General features: G+C 51.4%; 7 protein-coding genes across 7 annotated transcripts; 2 read left to right on the forward strand and 5 right to left on the reverse strand.

Annotated features, from left to right (window-relative positions):
• Window positions 1-156: 156 nt before the first annotated feature.
• Window positions 157-2,691, reverse strand: BDW70DRAFT_108217 (C2H2-type zinc finger protein). The gene is made up of 3 exons (XM_073734458.1): window positions 2,626-2,691; window positions 573-2,575; window positions 157-516 (listed from the first exon to the last, which is right to left on the reverse strand). Exons 2-3 carry the CDS (start codon window positions 2,325-2,327, stop codon window positions 358-360), a joined length of 1,914 nt encoding a protein of 637 aa, XP_073599083.1. The 5' UTR covers window positions 2,328-2,575; window positions 2,626-2,691; the 3' UTR covers window positions 157-357.
• On the reverse strand, window positions 2,453-3,875 carry BDW70DRAFT_129716 (uncharacterized protein). Its single transcript, XM_073735667.1, has one exon. It carries the CDS (start codon window positions 3,607-3,609, stop codon window positions 3,007-3,009), a length of 603 nt encoding a protein of 200 aa, XP_073599084.1. The 5' UTR covers window positions 3,610-3,875; the 3' UTR covers window positions 2,453-3,006.
• Window positions 3,876-8,898: 5,023 nt separating this feature from the next.
• Window positions 8,899-10,665, reverse strand: BDW70DRAFT_129722 (Golgi transport complex subunit COG5). Its single transcript, XM_073735668.1, has one exon. It carries the CDS (start codon window positions 10,359-10,361, stop codon window positions 8,922-8,924), a length of 1,440 nt encoding a protein of 479 aa, XP_073599085.1. The 5' UTR covers window positions 10,362-10,665; the 3' UTR covers window positions 8,899-8,921.
• A 312-nt stretch (window positions 10,666-10,977) lies between these two features.
• Window positions 10,978-13,450, reverse strand: BDW70DRAFT_129723 (exosome nuclease subunit RRP6). The gene has a single exon (XM_073735669.1). The coding sequence runs from the start codon at window positions 13,406-13,408 to the stop codon at window positions 11,087-11,089; it is 2,322 nt and encodes a 773-aa protein (XP_073599086.1). The 5' UTR covers window positions 13,409-13,450; the 3' UTR covers window positions 10,978-11,086.
• Window positions 13,451-13,673: 223 nt separating this feature from the next.
• On the forward strand, window positions 13,674-14,110 carry BDW70DRAFT_156935 (uncharacterized protein; the record flags this gene model as incomplete). Its single annotated transcript, XM_073740268.1, has 4 exons — window positions 13,674-13,714; window positions 13,772-13,809; window positions 13,866-13,936; window positions 14,018-14,110. 4 exons carry the CDS (start codon window positions 13,674-13,676, stop codon window positions 14,108-14,110), a joined length of 243 nt encoding a protein of 80 aa, XP_073599087.1.
• Window positions 14,111-14,565: 455 nt separating this feature from the next.
• Window positions 14,566-15,607, reverse strand: BDW70DRAFT_108251 (putative membrane protein). Its single transcript, XM_073734460.1, has 4 exons — window positions 15,339-15,607; window positions 15,041-15,257; window positions 14,846-14,979; window positions 14,566-14,781 (listed from the first exon to the last, which is right to left on the reverse strand). Exons 1-4 carry the CDS (start codon window positions 15,547-15,549, stop codon window positions 14,723-14,725), a joined length of 621 nt encoding a protein of 206 aa, XP_073599088.1. The 5' UTR covers window positions 15,550-15,607; the 3' UTR covers window positions 14,566-14,722.
• A 779-nt stretch (window positions 15,608-16,386) lies between these two features.
• Window positions 16,387-17,513, forward strand: BDW70DRAFT_129725 (uncharacterized protein). Its single transcript, XM_073735670.1, has one exon. It carries the CDS (start codon window positions 16,922-16,924, stop codon window positions 17,216-17,218), a length of 297 nt encoding a protein of 98 aa, XP_073599089.1. The 5' UTR covers window positions 16,387-16,921; the 3' UTR covers window positions 17,219-17,513.
• Window positions 17,514-19,437: the final 1,924 nt, after the last annotated feature.

The following is a 19,437-nucleotide window of genomic DNA, read 5'->3' on the forward strand; positions in this document are numbered from 1 at the left end:
ACATACGACCCGAACGAGAACGCCAGATCATGCAGGCCAAAGTCAAACACATGAGAAAAGTAACCCGAACAAAATATTCACATCGAAAGGACACCTCCTGGGAACCCATCACTATGCGTTAATCATCAGTCATCACAAGTCATCAAGAGCTGCCGTAACGCTGTGTATATAATCAAGCAACAATAGGCCCGGGGTCTAGAACGCCATGTACACAGACACCGAAAGGGAACGAAAGTGGGGGTGTAAGTCTGGAGAGGGGAGCACGATGCTGACAAGCGTTGCATCACTGAGATTGGACGAAAAGGAAATTTGGATAGAGAGGATAAGCCATTAGATCCAGGAAGCGATAAAGATTGGCTACACCATGATATTCGCGGTATTCTTGTTTTCGCTCGTGGCAACTGCGACAAGAGCCTCAAGCCGACCCATTCCCGGATCCCTTGAGACATTGTTCAGGTCAGGCCGCGATTCGTGTTTTATATGGTAGCTCTCTGGCTGTGATATAGGAGGACAAGCCTGTACGCCACATCAGTGATCTATCGCTGGCCCTCAGTATAAAGGGGCGGGCGTACTGTTTGAGATGCATCAGAAGATAGGGGAGGATGGTGAGGCTCGACAAAGCCGTTATTCTGCACGATGGCTGGATGATATTCAAGAGATGCCGTGGATGGCGTGTGGACTCCCTCGCTGCTGCTCGAATCTTCCGGACTCGTTCGCGCAGCGTGGGAGCTCGATGCCGTCGTGCTAAACGAAGGCGGACCATGAGTATGCTGGCCACGGAACTCCTGGACCTGTTGCTGGTATGACGACGACGGACGGGAACCTATGCTACGAAGTTCCGAGATGGTCTGCTGGCCCCAGTTTGAGGCGTCACGGTGCGGTGTCGGCTTGTCCCTTATGTGGAGACCGGTCAGGTTTGTATGCAGCGACATATCCCACGAAACATGGCCGCGTCTATGACCAGGACCAGAAATGGGCGGAGCCGGACGACCCGGTGGCGGTGCGTAGTTGAACCCGCCGCTGAAGTTGTAGCCCGGAGGCGGTTTATTGTCAACCTGCATCGGACTCGGCTTGCGTACAGGTGGTGTCAAAGATCGTTTCGCGGCAAATTTGTCAAAACTTTCAATCCCTGGTAGACGCGGCGGCCGGTCTGCAGATTCATTGCCTCCAATAGCTGGTGGGAGCGATTCCGATGCCTGAGAGCTAGGGATTCCACTATAATCTGTACGGGAAGGGGCCGGCCATGTCGAATAATGCCATGTCCTTCGCCGCAACTCGGCTTCTGTCGGTTGATAATCTCTCTCGACGGGATATTTCCCGCTGACAGGACTAGCGTAGATTTCTCCCGGTGCTGCATAATTCGCAGCAGGGTAAGGATGAGAATATTGTACCGGCGCAAATGGGTTAGCTCCTGACGGTACAGATAAGCGCCGAGCTGCGGTTTTGCCATCCCAAAAGCCTGTAACCTGGGCGGCTCCGGGCATAGGCGAACCGTTACTGGGATACATCTGGGATGGTGTGTAAGGGGAGCCGCTCGGCGGCGCGTGAAATCCGCGAACCTGAGCAGGTGGTGTGGTGGGTGCGTCCATCATGGGGTCAAGTCCCAACCTGGACCTTGTGGTCGCATCGTTCGCCATGATCAACGGTGGCGGGCGCCGGCGCAGCTCCGGGGGTTGGCTAAATGTCGAGGTTGTCGAAGCGATGCTTGATGTCGACAGGTTCCTACTGTGGCCCCTAGTATGGGTTCCCTGACTACCTCCCGTGCCTGCCCTCGCGCGACCCTGGGGGCGCACCCGATCTGTTCTGACCTGACGTTGAAATCGAGTGCCGGTGGCCGCCAACGAGCTGTCTGGTATTTCCTCATTCACATGCACTGTCTGGGCGTGTTGGCGCAAATTATCGAGTCTAGAAAACCGTCGTGAACAGTGGCATTGAAATGGACGCTCTCCAGTATGCTTCCGAATATGACGAGCCAGGTGTTCACTTCGAGTAAAGCTTAGATTGCATGGAGGAAAGTCGGTGCAGTAAAACCGTTGTCCTTTTTTCTTCTTGGTCGGTGGTGCATGTTCCCTGCGCTCTGAGCCGTGGTCCGAACCCTCCCCCTCTGACTCTGCTTGTATAGTCTCGTCCGAGATCGAGTGTGTACTTGTACTCCCGCGGGACTCGTCGGGCATTTGGGTCTCAGTAGTATTGTTGTTTGACGTGCCGGCGTCCTGGGTCGTCGGTATGCTGTTTGAGAGGGGGCGAGGTGTGGCAGACGTCGCAGATACATCCTCCATGGCGCGGTCTGGTGGCGAAGAGATGTTATTGACAGGCAAGAAGGACATATTGACAGCAAGATTTCATGAGCAAGCCACTCCAAAAATGTATGTACGGAATCGTCTCGGAAAATATCCCTCGACACAATACTATATGGCAGAAATTGACGGTTTCGACACGAGATAGGAAGACGAGACCGACCGAAGATGCTGACTACTAGAAACCGTTGCGCAAATCCAGTAAGCAGGTGGCCATAATATGATCGCTAGGCGGCAAGGAAAGGGAGGAAGGTGAATCAGGAACGGAAGCCAAATTTCTGTTTTGCTTTGAATCTTTTGTTTTTCCGAACTCGCATAACAAACTTACAAGAAAGGGATGAAAGTATCGGTCCGCCCGCAGGATATTTAAGCGAGGGGATACAATCAGTACGGATGAAGTTGGACGAAGTTTGAGGATGACGACTGGATAAACTCGGAACGAAGACGGCGAAGCAAGGGTAGGCAGGTTGTAGATGGAGGGAGAGCGCCCATTAGTGCCAAAGGCGCATCTCTTACACGGTCGGCAATGAAGGAAAGATTCAGGCTGCCAAAAAGAGAAGGAAAGAAGCAGAAACGATGAGGAAAAGACGTACAGACGTCGACTTTTGGGATGAAAAAAGAAGAAAGAGGTGTAAGTTCGGATCGGTTTCAGTGGACTCGAAGGAGAGGTCGAGTCCTGCCTGCCCTGGGTTGTGGGTATGACAGTAATTCAAGACACCGGGGCCCAGCCAAGACCCAAACTAAATCCAATACTTGACAACAAGGTGTTAATAATAGACGAGCAGACGCTGCGACAGACAGGTCGACGCGAGGCGAAGGAAGGGGGAAGACCCGAATTGCAATAATAAAATCGGATCGGTCCAAAACGGCGCCTATTAATAGGAAGCAATCGAGGAGTCGCTGGCGTGGACGGGGACGGCCCAGGCACCTGAGAGAGCAGGACGATGGGATGAAAGAAAACGGGTTGGGGAAGCCGAGAGGAGCCGACAAGGCTGTCAAGGAACAGGGTCGGGATGACGGACAAAAGGGTCGAAGAATCACAGCGAGGGCTCAAAGAGGAGAGGAGAGAATCAGACCAGAAGGGGGTGTCAGAGCGGACGCCGCTACTAAGTAAGGGGAAACGATAGTTGATGACGGCAAGATGCCGCCTCAGATCCAGGTGGTGATGACGATAACCATTTAGGTTGCTACAGAGTATGGAGTACCAGAGGGGGAGGCTTATCAGAAACGACGGCGGGAGGCAACGAAACGAGGGGCAAGAGAGGGGAACTGCTGCTGTCTGGGAGTGGGAGTGGGAGTCTGGGACGGGCATCCAGGCAGTCCTGAATCAGAGCTTGTTGGGCCTGCTGGACAGCCTGCCGGACGGAGCCTTACCAGCTGTTCTGGCTGTCAGACCGGCTCAGGCGCGCCCTGAACGCTGCACACGGGCGGCATCAGATTCAGGTCAAACTGAAATCATCCACCCCTCTCCGCGAGGCGGCGAGGTCATGATGATCGGGGCCGGAGTGCTGCATCGTGATAGGCAAGCGCGCTGGTTAGCCCCAGGTACTGACGACTTGGACCGGAAGGGCGGACACGAATCATCGACCATCGATCCAGTGTGGAGACGCAGGTGGATGGACAGGTGGATGGGTTTCCAATTTCTGGACCCTCAAATAGAATCATCCCTTGGCGGTGTGCTTGACAGCTTCATGTCAAGTGTCCGCGTGCTCTGTACGGGATATATACTGGACTCGCAGTGCATCGCAAGATCCAGGAGATACCCGATGTCCAGGAGATATGGAGTAGCACTCGCTTAAATAGAAATCCGTATCTCAGTCTCATCTTCTATGGATCCTCCCCAAGCTGACTGTCACACAACCGCCGGTACATATACTCTGTCCAGCATCGAGGATGCGTACCTCAGGTCTCCCAACGATACTTTTCTGTTCCATGGACAACATACCAGCAACCACTCCGTCCACTCCGTCCACTCCGTCCACTCCACAGAGTCCCTCGTAGTGGTGCAGGCTCAGCCAGACCGAAGGGAAGGTACTCATTCAGGCCCCGGCCCCCCGGCAGTGCTTCCGAGCGATCGGAAGGGAAGATACCAGGCACGGGCATCTCTTCACCTACCGAGTACGCAGTATGGAGCATTTTGAGTAGAGCTGATGCCTTGATCGACATGCCAGGTACGATGTATCGATTTTTCGTATCTTTTTCTCTCTTCATTCTTTTCTTTTCTTTTCCTCTATTTTTTTTGGTTTTTATTTATTTTTTATTTCTTACCTTTTTATTTTTTATTTTATTTTTTTGTTTCGTATCTTTTTACCTTTGTCCTTTTACTTCGCAGCATCACGATCAACGAATCAGGAGCCATGGTCCTTTATGATGTCTGTGATTTCTCGTTTTCCACTTCCGGCGAAGTGATCCCAATGGCTTGTTACTACTGGTTGGGCGTGGTGACGTTACCATTTGCTGAGCGGGGCTTTCAACCTGAGCTTCCTCTGGTAACTCTTTCTCAGAAAGCTACTGCATCGAAAGGCTGGGATTCTAGAGCTCTGCCACAGGGTCCAGCCTTGGAGAGCCAAACTTGCCGACAAGTGTCGCAATCCGCAGAAGCCGGCGTCCCCGATAGGTGGTGAAAATCCCCGTCCGAAACATTCAGCCTTCATGAGACAGCCCGGGCGCGCGCCACGCGGTACATGCAGGAGTACCTTACATCGAAGTCGAGATCGTACAAGGAGTCACTGACCCTATGCACTTGCTCCATTTTCACTTCGATCATGGCTCGCCCGTTCCTAGTATCAGGCGACTCCTGGCAGTAAGGTCCATACTTCGTTCAAAGCTTGTTCCTGTGGATACCCATGGCCTCGATCTGGTAGAGGGTTCTCTGAAACCCTGGACGGCAAACAGTGCGCTGGAGCCATTCTCAGCCATTCTCAGCCATTCTCAGTCTGAGTTTATGGTGGGAAGCAAGAACTCGGATCTGAGTCCCTGCTGTACGGAGACGACATTATGCAAAGATTGGTAATCTTGCATCACTTGCTGACATGATGGGGGGCTTCTCTACAGACGCTGCAGGTCTGGATGTACTCAGAGTACCTGCACGGCTGTTCGGCTCAAGTCACTCTTATATGGAAAGTGCTTCCCCAGTGCTTCCTGCACCGTTGCTGGTACCTCGGAAGGTTCGGCAAACCCATAGAACAGGCAAGGTCGCCACTCTCGCAGCCGGGCATTACATCGCACGCACGGGCTCGCTCAATGATAGCGTCACTTCCTTAAGTTCCCTGTTCCTGGTTAATCATCTTGCGCTCATCCCCCTATGGATACGCAATACCCACCTCATGATCAGCCTGGAGAATGCCGGCCATTGGTCGAGAGGCCGATTTCCACAGCGCTACTTGTAATGTCCTTGGGCTCTACCGTTGTACAGAGTACTCCGCATGCAACCAGTGGCCACACCCGGAGTTCTTCTTCGCAGGGACGGCAGAAAGTTACCCCAAGGTTCCTGTTGTCGATGATGGAAGCCGCTTGTCAAGTGTGGAGAAATGGTGGGGTCAAGGTTTCGTACCGTTTTGGAGCTGACCATGACCCCCACCACTTCACCACTTCACAGTTCACCACTACCCTCAAGTTTCGACCACCATGACAACGGCTGCATCATGCAGTAGCCTTCCGCGAGCATGAGCCAAGCTGATTGTCGAGCACTTCCCTTGCACCTGACCTCTGATGACTACATAGTATTCTGTTAGCCGCAGTCAATCACGCCATCATCACCTCTTAGAGGTCCTCTTCGAGTGGCGATACCCCGGGCTGAGCAATGAGGGGCAGAATTTGTACCAAAAACCAATCCGTAGTTCTCCATTACGAGCGATCCTCTCACTTGAGAATCCAAGAGGCCCAGGGACGGCGCCACCAAGACAGCTTCCGCCCCTCATCTTCGCGCCGACTGGTCTGGACCTGGTTTCAGGGTGGCAGGGATCATATCAGGGCACCACCATTCGGAGCTTTCTCAGAAAAAGGAACAAAAGAAAAGCTAGCCGCCCAACTTCCAATGCTGTCTTATCAGCGGGGATGCCCTTGCTTTTACGAGTCGTCCTGGTCAGCTGCTCCTTCGCGGACTTGCTCCGGTATCTACAAATAGCTGACTGCTGTCCGAGTACTGGTACCAGTCAGTCGGTACCTGCTCTAGAGCTGCTGATTAGCACCGGTACAGATTGTCGCAGAATATCGGCCATCTCGACTCTACAGCAGTACGACCTGTCAGGACACGAATTACCGGGCAGTTCGAAATCGGCCCAATCACATGCTTTATACTTTATTGCTTCTGTCTCTAGGGCAACCTTCAGGTACATCTAAACTTTCGAGTCAATGTCGCGAACTTTGTCGCCTGTCTCGAGAGGATAATCTGTTAAGGTTCGTGACACTGGCCCCCAACCAAGCGGTGAAAACTAGCAACCTCTGTTCCAAGCGTCTTGTAACCAATGACGGCGAGTTGTCTCCAAGTACTACGAATATCCATGCAAGCAACATGCATATCATAAGCAGTAAGATTACTGCTATTGCATAGTACATAGTACAACGTACTTCCGGACTGGAGGCTCCCGTTGGCGGCGACGCGACCAGCGCTGAGCTGGCAGTGGCAATGCTATGGTGAGTCGCTGAGCTGTAATGATCTGGAGGCCGACAGTAGCCGTGTCTCTTGTGCCGTTCTTTCGAGGGCGTAAGCGTTGTTGCTGCCACCTTGTATTTGATGCAGGTTGGTACCTATGTGATAATTATAATCGAGTTTCAGGGTTTACTCATAAATGAGGCTCAACTACTGAACTTATCCCGTCTGCCTATGGTATGTCACCAACCAGCACTTGTAGCTCTACAGCTGAGCAAAACATATACTGTTAGATACTAGACTAGTGAGAATGAAAACTGGCACGCACGGTATCATTCCATATCAGACATGCAACGCTTCCACCTCGTGAAAACCAGCTCATCCACAGCTACTTCTCATTCAGAGGCTATTGCCGTCTGTCGCGCAAACGCTTGAGAATCCTCTAAGGCACCTAGACGGAAATACATTTCGGTAGTTTTCAGGTTTCAGATCCCCCAGTGATTTTCACACTAGTTCTGCCTCTTCCCAATCTACGGAGCTAATATGCCTCAAAATCAAGACCAAAGACTCGCGTTACCCCCAATATTCACACACCAGGCACCAAAATCTCGGTCCAAATCGACCCTCTCACCCATCCTCAAGAAGCGGTGCCCACCACTAGCCAGATCGAGTTCTGCTTTGCCGCTTACCCAGGGACAGCGAGACCTCGACCACTTATGTGCCAACCAAACCACTGCCCGGATCTCGCGCTCACCGCATCAACAGGATGAATGCGGACAAGAATTGCTTTATGAAGAGAGCCTTCTTCTGAAAATGTTGAAGTGCTATGATCTTCCCCTTGCAACTTTGTCAAGGTATCATGCAAGAGACAAGAGACAACAGTAAGCGCAAAGCGTACAAGTAGCCTGAAGCTTACATGGTCGCAGACCAAACCTTAAGATGCGCCGTCTTAATCAGCACATAGTGTCAGGTTGCGGATACGCCTCGCTGGACTTTACCCTTGATCCTCCTCGGCCTGTTGTGTTAGGGTCTGAAATCTTCCGTTCACGCATCTCAAACGTCTTCCCAGGAAGATAGTGGCCCACCTCGGTCTGACTGAGAAGTAGTACGGCCACTGCTGTCAAACCACAACTGAGGAGGCGTGCTCGGGGACCTGTTTTATTGTGAAAAGTCCAAATATTGAGTCAAAAGCACTAAAAATGCCAGTTGCTCAGCACACTACTGAGCCTTTGGTAGTGTTCTTAACAAGAAGCCTGGCGGGATGCTCGACGGCAAGTTCATTTCGTCGCAGGCCCGCATTGAGCGCCTCTTCCTCTCTGTTGGCCTTCTCGGTGCCGCAGTTATTCAAGCCGAGAAGATATGATATAGGCATGTCATGCTGAATATCAGACGCATATCATCAGATTGGGAAAGATGCAAGAAGATGCTCGTCCGCACCTTTTTCACCCGGCATACATGGGGTGACCACTTCGAAAACTCGACGCCAAGTGCTCAGGTGCTCAAGAATGCAATGGCAGGCTTCGTCTAGCTAAATAGGAATCCGTTTCAGCGCTGATATATATAGCCTGTGACTTCGCCAATCGCCAATTGCCAAATCGGATCCTGTGCGCGGTCCTTATTCCGCTATGCGGTGGCATTGACGTCCTCTTTTTCCCATTTCTGGGAAAAGCGTAACACCCGGGCTGAAAGATACAGGTGGATAATTACTACCTCCGGGCGAGGCGTCATAGTGGCGCCTTGGTCTACTAACACGTCGTGAGTGTGACTGGAGTCCGGGCTATTGTCTAGCAGCTTGTTATGAATTGCGCAATAATCTTTGGAAGGTGACGCCTACGTGATTCACCAGAGCACCACTGCACTGCGATGTTCATGAGTCCTTTCCATGTATCAGCTTTTTATATAACTGCATTATCGCCGTAGGCTATGCGGAATAAATAGGGTCAAATACAGTTGAACCACCACTGTCAGTACATTAGCAAATGTAGATTAATAAGAACTAAGTCGCTGTTAAAGACACTCAAGCACAACTACTGCTACAGTACCCCCACAACAGAACCAACCATAACAGCAGCCTCGCGCTCCCATTTTCCTTGAGTTTGAATCTGACTATGCTTCTCCAAGCCTAAGGAAGCTGGCAACTGCGATCCCCGCAGGACACACTCCCGGATTTCCTTTTTCAGTCTATCGCGATTTGAGCGGAGCGTGCGCGCCGAGACGCCGCCGCGAAATACGATTTCCTGCACGCGCGGGGAAAGGGAGGAGGCGAGTGAGCGCCAGAAGTAGGAGGGGAGGGAGGAAGTGTCGAGGGTGTTGAGGAGGGGAATTAGGAGGTTATTTCTTGATGCAGTAACAGACTCAGTAGAATCTTGGGGTCTTGGGACTTGTGGGAGGGAAGGATGGGAAGGGGGCTTGATGGTGCTGAGGATTGCTTCGAGACTGTGGATGTCCTGACAGCGGGCGGAGATATCCGAGAGGGTTTTGTCGAGGGTTGGGAGCATGGTTAACGCGCGAGAGAGGCTATTGAGAGAGGCGACCGTGGTCGTTTGGATGTAGCCCTGCAGCGTGGAGAGGAGGAGGTCCGGGGTGAAGTCTTTGGGGCTGGATGATTTCGGCGGTAGGGGGGAGAGGAGATAGAGCGTATTGACGCCGGATACGAGACGGGCTCGTGCGTCGCGGGCTAGCTTATAGCCTGATTGGGAGGATGCTCCATTGCTTGCATTTGTTGAGGAGATGGAGAAGCGGTTGATGGCTTGCTGTGCTCTGGCCCTGACGAGGTTCTCGGCCGGCATTAGAAGATCAGACTTTAGGGTCCGGATGACCTTGACCCGATCCAGACCGTGACCTTCCTCGCCCGCACCCGTATCGGAGAGCAGCCGGCGCAGAGTCACGATTGTTGATGCAGCGCGCTCGAGCGCACGCGCGTCGTCTCGGCCTGGTGAAGGCCCAGAACCAGAAGAAGCTATCTCTCCTCCAGGCCCTGATCCAATCCCAGAGCTGGGCCCAGACAACCCACCACGCCCAGTAACCTCAACCATCTGACTGTCCAGCTGGCGACCTAGCGCGATGCATCTTGCAACGGCTCGTGTGAGACGCACGGTGGCCAGGGAATTCTCCGCAGCGACCCTCGCCTCCTCGGCAGCCTCCCACCTGCGCAGGACCTCGCGCTCCAGCCGCTCATACCCCTGTGAGACAGCGGCAATTTGATCGTCTGTTTCTTTGAGAATCTTGCCCGCAGCTGCGGTTTGGTCCCCCGTGTGCGTCAGCAGGGGGAGAGCTGATTTGGTGGTCAGCGTGTGGATATGCGTGTCAATTTCTTGGAGATCGAACAATACCCGGGAAAGCGGGGTTGACAGGTCCAGTGGTGTGTCTGTTGCATTGTTGGTGGCCACCACCAGCGAATTGGCAAATGCGGCCGGTGAGAAGGCCGGGTCTAGGAAGGCCTCGTAGTCTATGTACGAGGGTTCGGAGGCCATGACTGTCCTGAATGTCTGCCTTCAAACCAGTAAGAATTACTCAAATTGGCGGGTTCTGACCCGGTATCAGAAAGCCAAATGAGTGGAATCAAGGAAATGCTGAGCTTCAAGTGGCCACTTTGTATATCCAGCAAATCCAGCCGAGCGATTAAGAGGTGATGTCTTCAATGGCCGTCTCGCGATGGCAACACTCAATTCGCACCTGTAGCAATCGCCATGTGACAGGTCTAATCAATGCAGAGCAAATTTTTCTGGTTGATAAGCAGCATAGACCGCCAGTTGTGCATTCGTTGGCGTCTGTCCAGTTGTTGCAGTTGTTGCAGTTGCAGATGTTTGGATGCCGCCTGCAGGGAGGCCGTTGACGGGCTTAGTCAGCATATACCACAGGTCCAGGGGAGAATTGCTAGTCTGGCTACAACGAAGTAGAAGATAGATTAAGGCTCAGGGTTAACAATTTGCGAGTTGATGGCTTCTTATCAGGCAATTTATCTCGCTGGTTATATAGTGGTGTGTTGTGGCGTTGAAATGCTAGATTAATGGATTTTCATGTAGTCGCCCATCCTGAGCGAAGCGACCATCAGAGGACTTAATACACCGTACAGTGGCAGGACCGGAGGTGCGAATTAAAGAAACTAGTCTTCCTTCAGACGAAGACCGGGTATCGCTATGCATTCGTGGCACTTTTGTGACCTTGTCTTTTAATGCCCAAGGGTTTTCTAACTAGTCTACCTGAAAGTAAAGCTCCGTCCAGGCAATTCTTTCTTCTCCTTTTTAACCCCAGTCCGAGGAGCCTCGAGCGCCTTCTTGTATGGATCGAACGGGCGTTTGGATGGAAGACCAGACGTAGGTTGAGGATTGGCGTTGAGAATAGAATCCGCCGTGTCGTAGTTGAACGGTGTTGAGTCTTCTGCAGTCTGGGACTGGTTTTGCTTCTCTTTCTTCTTCTTTTCGCGCTTCTCCTTCCGACGTTGTTTCTTGGACGGGGGTGAACCGATTTCGATGGGGATCTCGTCAAGGTCAAGCTCGGCTTGGGGCTCTTCCGATGGTGAGGAAGTTTCGACTTCCGCAGGAGGTTGTGGCGCAGCTTTGCGCTTGCGTGGCCCGCCGAGCTCTTTGACAGTGAAGATCTTGTTCTTGTCTTCTTCTTCCTCCTTTTTGGGTGCTGGGGTGGGAGATGTAGGTTTGGGTGGTTGCGCAACCCGGACTTCAGCGACTGTTCTCGGCATAGGCGGTATAGGGAGAGAGAGGCGAAGGGCTTCTGCCGATGCTACAAGAGAGTACTCCGGAGAAAGAGGAGGTGTCTGAGTATCCAGCACAGCGCCCCAAAACTGCGAGGTCTCGTAGCGAGAAGCGGTAGGGAAAGACCCATCTTGTGCGGTGGGAGGCGATGGAGGAGCATCTGCTTGTGGGGGAGCTCTGGTGGGTTTGACATAGATGTCGCGCCACTCAGGTCCGGTGGCACCTTCAGCCTTTGCTGCTTTGATGACTTGGAGAAGGTCCGGCGCGCGATCTTTTGTAATCGGCGTCATAGGGGACATCGTACGGAACAATGTACCTAGATCTTGAGGCATCGCTTGGGCGACTCGGAAAAGTATGTGCTTGGGGAAAACGCATTGTACACCTTCGTCCTCCTCCCGAGCTACCCTGTCGCGCCATTCGTGCACGGCCTTGAGGACAGCGAACTGCTCGCTGTTGAGGATAGCCGGGCTGCGCGTCATCAGATCGTACCAGCCACCCGCGCCTTGCCCTGTAGCTGCATCGTAAACAGGGCGCTCATAGCGCTGCAACGCTTCGGTCTTCGACTTTTCCAGGACATAATCCACAAGGTTGTCCTCGGGCGTAGAATTCGCCAACAGCTCGTTACGAAGATTGTCGTAGATGTAGAGGAGATAATGGGTGTCGGAGCGAGCATAGTTAAACATACCAGATGGAAGCGGTCGAATCCGCCAGTCGGCCATCTGGTACTGTTTATCGGCTTCAAAATTGACAAACTTCTGCAGCAGATACTTCAAGCTCTTCTTCGGGTAGTTGAGCGCACAGGCTGCATGATATGTGTCAAACATCCCAACAACATAGAGCCCAAGGTCGCGTTGCAGCCAGATAATATCCATGCTCGATCCGTGAAAGAGTTTCAATATGTTAGGGTCTGCAAACACCTCGTTCAGCATTTGCAGCTCCTCCCTCCATGGCTTCAGCGTATCCACCACCCAGTCCTTCTCGCGGGTGCTGATCTGCATCAGCGAGACAAGGCCGTGATAAGAATGTACATCATGATGTTCCAAATCAATTGCGATCTCGCGCGCGGATTTCAGTTCCGCCAGCATCTCTTTCACACCGTCCAAAGTATCCACGAAAGTCGCAGCTGTCGTCTCAAAGGGCAGATAGTCAATCGGGGGCGATGCGGTATAGACAGAGCTTGGGTACTTTGCAGCACGGATCTCCGTCTCATACGGGTTACGATATCCGTGAGGCGCGTCAGTTGAAGGTGTCAGCGACTGCTCCAACGACTCTATAGCATGCGGTTTCGTCTTCAGCAGAGGTGTGAAAGGCGATGTATCTGTAGGATCGACCTGATGTTCGAATTGGAGCTGAGGCTTAGGAATCTTTGACGGGCCATAGTCGTAGATTGTCGGGAAATTCTGCGCCCTCCTCATATTCGAAGCCGCAGCACCCCTCGCCTCTGCTTCCTTATCCTGCGACGGACTCAATTTTTTGATGACGCCTGTGAATTCATCCAAGCACGCGTCCGCCCTTTCTAAAAGCGCATCTATCACATCCACAATGCCCCTCCAATTGTCCTCAATTGAATCCTCGTCCGAGAGTACCGGCGCGGAAATATCGGTGCCAGCAGTGGCTGCTTTCAGAAGCGATGATGTCAGCGACAACAGTCGGCCGCTTTCCTCATCCAGCCCCTCAGAGACATTTGCGCTTGAAGTTCGGTGGAAGTTGAGATCGTTCACGGCCAGCGCTCCAACCGTACGGGTAACATCCATGAGGGACGTTTGCACCCGTTCTTGGAACGGTGCAAATCCAGTGGAAGGATCCATATTGATGGATCCTGCTGAATGCCGGTTTCTCGAATAAAGTCGAGAAACAAAGCTCTGGTGAGAGTCAAGTCCCGTGAAAGAAAAGGTAGGCGGAGTTGAGAAATTTCTCTGCAACAGCTGACCGCCTTCTCTTTGAAGCGGATCTCCGGAACTTCCCCGAGATTCTGCTGGCCTTTGCTAATACTCACTGACGTTCGTCCCTCTTACCGGGCTATCAATATCGCCTTTACTTGCCATCCAGCACGTCTATTCAATTCAAGCCAACATGGCAGCTTCTATAGCGCCCGAGTGCAACGATCTCAAAGAGTGCGCAGCGAGAGTCGCCCACATTATGAAGGCAAAGCTAACTCGCGATCCGCCCAGGAAATACGACACTTGCTTTCTGAAGTGGTACAGCGAGAGTATGCTCCATTACCTCTTAATCTCATTATGAGAAGCTCTAACTAATTCCTAAAAGAGTACCTCCGTGGCAACACAGGCTCTAATGAATGCGAAGAACTCTTCGCCAAGTACAAGTCCTGTTTGACTGTATGTTTGCCACCCAACCTGGATTTTGCGCAACGGTCTTGGGGAAACAAAAGCATGAAACTGACTTATTATCATACACAGAAAACGCTCAAGGAACGAGGTATTGATACAATGCTAGAAGAAGCGCGGAAGAACACACCGGAGACAGACGCTGAGTACAATCGGCGGTCATGACACCAGCCGCCAACCTCGCCGAAGTGTCGGCGAGTTTGATAATGTAGCTGGTGTTTTTAAGCCGGCATTGAATCGTCTTGAGCTTCTTGTGTCCTGCTCTATGCCTCCTATCACTCGATTTTCACTCCGCTCACTAAACAAGACATTGACGGACCCCTTACACCAACTTGTATACCTAATATTACGACTGTGTACGACAATATATTTGCATCTAATCGAGGCGCTCGGTATCGGTGATATGATATTCAAGCATTTACGAAAACATGCTCAATTCTTAGCCATCTTCAAAACGATCTAGTTGCATCTCCTTATACAGAACCCGGCAGCCATCCTCGAGATGCTAGGCTAGTTAGAAACGGGGCGTGGTCCAAACCTGGTGTTGGCTAGGGGCTCTTAGCGCATCGAGTACTGGCGCTTGCAGCTTAGATCTGGTTTCCTTCAGTCCCGTTTGATAACACTCATGTTAATAATGACCAGCATGAATATCAGAACCGCGAAAATACCAGATGAGTGCGGCCCTTAAACCTGATGATGTCTTTTAAGTATACCCCGCGATGGCACTCCCTCACTCCTCCGGGACCTCTATCGCCTGCGGAAACGCTTGCGCACGGTCTATTTCGCTAGTGTCTTTCGCCGCTGCTTAAGCATGTACGAATACATCATGATCGAGCCTGACTTGTCAGCTGGATCGGAGACTACAGTCTTAACAAATACATAAATAATATGTCCACTCACCAGGTGCATACAACCCAAGACAGAAGTAAAAGATCCCCGCTACAAGAGAACTACTCGTAACTCCAGCAGCGCGGTACATCAACCACCACTCGGCTGTAATCCCAATCGGATACAGAATAATAAACAGGGAGTACCTGGAACCATGTTAGTGGATCGTGACCGTGATGATTAAGATGACAAGGTCTAAGTACATACCTCAACCACCTCAACACGGAAGGCACATGGATCCCAGCCAACAAAACCACAAAGTAAGAATACCTCACTGCGTCCGCTACAGACCACGCAAGGAGCATAGCTGCGTATGCCCGCGACGACGCCGTCACAGACGGAAAGCCGTAATTGATCGCCCAAACTTGCACGCTCCGCGCGAAAATCTGCGTGAACGTTGTGAACACGGGAGAGCGAGTTAGGCCTGTGACTTGCGTTAGTTATGCATGGATCTCCGACGTCAAGCTTCGTCCTGTTTCAATCAGGGATTAGATCTTAAGCGCACCGATCGCAGCATGTAATATTTCCGCAACGGCTAATGTCTGTGTCCAGCGGACTTGCGGCTCGAGGGCTGTGTAGAGGGTCGGTAGTGAGATGACATCGAGGTTTTGGGAGTAGCCTCTCAGGACGGTGATGAGGATGCGAAGCCACAGGAGGGCGTTGATGGAGTTATAGAGGAGGAGATATATTCTAGCAGCGGGGGACTGAGAGGCCATTTTTATTGATTTAGAGAAAGTGCAATGACTGTCTAAGTGGAAGCTGGAGATGATGCTCTTGATATGATAGATTTTATTGTTAGCGTCGAAATTGAACCTCGGCTTTTTGCAGCCTTTTATCTTGTCTCATCCCAGTACATCTGCAGGAGAATGAAACATGAGATTGGACAGGAATTAGTCGGTACATGTTGCATCACTCTAGCCCTAAGTTGATATCAAAAGTGGCCAGTATTATACGTAGCTATATATTCCGTAGATTCGGCAGGCATTGAAGGTCTAGCATGGCGAACTCCTGCGCAAAATTATAGCCAGCTGCTATTGGTCCGAATAAAGCCTCTAATAAAAATCCATTTACAAATATAAAAAAAAGAAAAAGTCAAGACAGGGCATATCCGCATTCGCCGACAATCATGACAAGGTCGAAGAAAAAGAGTAAAATGCTAATTCTGCCAGCTAGTTTCTGGTGATTGCGGGTTCGGGCAAACCTGTATGTATAACCAAATTTTAAGCAGAAAGGGAGGAGGCCGCATAGACTAGGAGTCCCCAAGACTTGACCGAATGTTACATGGGTTTATGCGACGGTTGTTGTAATTGTAGTAGAAGTTACTGTGTAGATGTGTTGCCTCACGGCTTTGAGTTCGGGTATTATCGCCTACTTCGCCCGGCTTTGGATTCTCTCAGAGATTTACTATACTTTACCTTGGGAGTTAGATAACCAGCCTCATCAGAGATGCCCTTCTGCCCAGTATATCCCTGATCTTCGCCGCAGCCACAGGGCCGTGTGCTTGAGCCAGCCATAATGCGTCAAATGCAGTGAGCAGTGTCAATTTGGGTCCCGGAGCCATCCCCCGTAGTGGACCTGGCTTGACCCCAGGTGGAGGTTGTAGATCGAGACAGAAAACGAGGTCATAGTTAGGTGATAAAGTGGTGACAAATCAGACAGGCGAACCGCAGGACAGAGAGATATTACGCCATCGGCAACACGCTATTGATTATTGCAACTTGACTCGAGATTGTATTGTAAGCTCCATCTCTACCCTTCCGGAAAGCATTGCAGGTGAGACCCATATGTGATCAATACGCAACGCACCGGTATCTATTCGGCACATGACGAGCTCCCAATCCGGTTTCCCAGAGTTCAAAAAAATTGTCAGACGAAAATGCAAGCATAATCTGTGCCCCGGATCGACAAGTTCTGAATTAGAAATTGGAATTCGGAAGACTTGGCCGTCCTTGTCCGGGTGACCTCGTATTTGCAATTGCAAGATTCCCGGTTAGGTTTCTGTGTAATAAAAATGGCGGGGTAGCGGAGAAGGCGATCACGGCTATTGAAGCGATTAAGCTCGTACCCCTGAGCGCACTGACAGCAGCTATGAAGACTGAGGTGGATGCTCTTGTTCTTACGCCGCTAAAAAGAAGCCGGAAGGACGGTGAGCCTGGCTATCTAATATCATCACAGTGTGGGACTGTGAATTTGATGATGGATAATCCTCATTTGCAAATTCTTATCCACGGTTCAGCGGTAAATCATGATCCATATCCTTGTCCATTGCCTGTTGCTGCTGCGCCGTCAAATTCTTCGCAGAGGATCGCAGTGCCACTTGTACTAAGTATTCCGTGGAGTCTGTGGTATCGGAATTCAAGATTGAAATGTCCTCAGTCGCGGTAGAACGAGAACCTGTTCGGAAGAATACTGCCTAATTTAGGATTCCGAGGTCGCAACGGCACCGATCCACTCGGGATGGTAGGGTCTGCTGACTTCTGAAACATTGCTCCGTGGTTCCTGAGGGTGATGTAGTATCAGTTCCATGCCATCATCGCCAATACATAAATTAAAAGTCAAGGCAAACAAGACGAGAATTATCGCAGTCAGATGATGGATTTAGTGTTCGGGCGATGAGATTCCCTGGATCCTAAAGATAGGTTCCTGGCATTGCAACGCAGGTACCAGGCTGATTTGGGAGGAGAATGAGCACCTGCGGGCCGGGCACATGGCGGGGTTGGAACTTGGCAATCAGGAACTGGAACCGTGGCCCACCTGACTAGTCTGGCGAAAAGTTTCATCTTGAGTGTGGTTAAGGGATCAAGATTCCGAGGTTGATATCGCAGAGAAACCATAAATCTCTCTCTAACAGGTTCGCAGGCTCATTATTATCATAATCCGCACCTGGAGAATACTTGAACGGCTTTTGGGATCCTGAAGTCCCAAATGGTAAGCCAGAACCGTTGACGGCAGCTAAGGTTGAAGTAGGTCAGTTCTTATCAAAAGAACGGTGGGCCCCTTCAATGAGCCGCAGCGCACCAATAGAAGTGCAGGATTCCTCCACACCAAATCCGTCCACTCATGCTCAACTGGCCTTGTGATTCTTGTCCATGCGAGCCAAGCATGCCTCGGAGACCCGGGAGGAATGGGACTCTAAGATATGACACGAGAAATGGAGGCTGACAGAGACGGCCAGCTGCAGCGAGCTGCGAAAATGCCGGGAACCGAGATAGGCATCACCGAAAGTCAAATGCACAGACGGTGATCGAGTCAAATGGCCCGTGAGGTCGAAGCTTTACCCTCGTCGAGCCGCCCTCGCTTCCAGGGGGTCCGGAAGCTAAACCGACAAGCGGGCTAAGAGCCACTACTAAGAAGACGAGCAGCGGTCACACCATACATCCTGGAAGGTATCCACGTTCTGCAGCGAGCGAAATGAAGCAAGAGGCCAGTGTGGCTCCGCCGACCGAACTTTGGAGGTTGGCTGTGGCAAGCATGGCCGGATGCGGAAGTATTAAACCAAGCCTGACCGGCCGCCGCCGAACGCACTGGGCCAGGGGTAAAAGGACGCTAAAATCTCATGGCCAGCATATGGATGTCTTCAGGCCTTGCCGAAATTCTATACGTGCAACAGGTGGCTGCGGCGGGTGTGAGAAATTCCCCTTGCATCTTGCATCAGTTTCTGGGAGGAAGAGGTCAGAGGTCGGAAGTCGATCATCCGGGCATCGCTTAGGGAGGGTATCTCAAATTAGCCTCTCTGCGAGTGCTGACAGGATTGTTAGACTCGCAGTAGTAATGCAGTCTTGGACCAAAATCAAGAATGGGTGCGCCACTAACTGTTTTGAACCAAAGCCAGGTAACATGGGTCAGGAACAGCGGTCGTCCATAGGCGATGTGGTGTGGTGTGGTGTGGAGGTGGAGAGGAGGCAGACTCCTGATTTCACTGTTAACGCGGACGACTACGTACTCGAGAGATTTTAGGAGAAAGAGACTGCGCAACGCTGCGCAACTCTGTAGAAGGAATCAAGTAAGATAGCAAGCTAGAGTAAATTATATCATTGCTACGCAGAGTGCATTGGCTGCGGGAAAGCAGACGGGGTAGATGCGTAAGAGTGTCCAGCTCCTTTCTTTACTTTTTGTCTGCAAGTCACGGCTGGATCTCCACCCCTAACAGACTAACAGTCCAACAATCCGACTAAGGATCGCGTCTCCCCTCTTTTCTTTCCCTGAAAACCAACCTCCCCCCTCTCGAATTAATTAACATCTGGGGGATCATTATTATTATTAGTATTCCTACACTTCTTTCTTCCTGTCGAGTCTGTGCTACTCTTGTCGCATCTACCCCTCTGCGGCCCTGTTTCAGCTGTCTGCTATTACGATTATATCTTTAATATTCCCTGCTGTTCCCATCTTATCGTTGCCTCCTTTTCGTTTCCCCTGGGCGGTTTCTGTATCTGATCTGCGACTCGATCGACTTCCTCCAATCCCGGCCTTCCTCATTCTGAAACTCGCGCACCAAATTCCAAGCCTCTCGCCCATTCAAGTCTCAGAGTCAGTCTTGTCCTCCATTTTCCACCCGTTCTCGGGGATATTTCTATTCGCTTCCTTGTCCTGCCCGATTGCGATAC

This window comes from Aspergillus foveolatus (assembly GCF_047715535.1).
Source record: "Aspergillus foveolatus strain CBS 279.81 unplaced genomic scaffold BDW70scaffold_7, whole genome shotgun sequence".
NCBI lineage: Eukaryota > Fungi > Ascomycota > Eurotiomycetes > Eurotiales > Aspergillaceae > Aspergillus > Aspergillus foveolatus.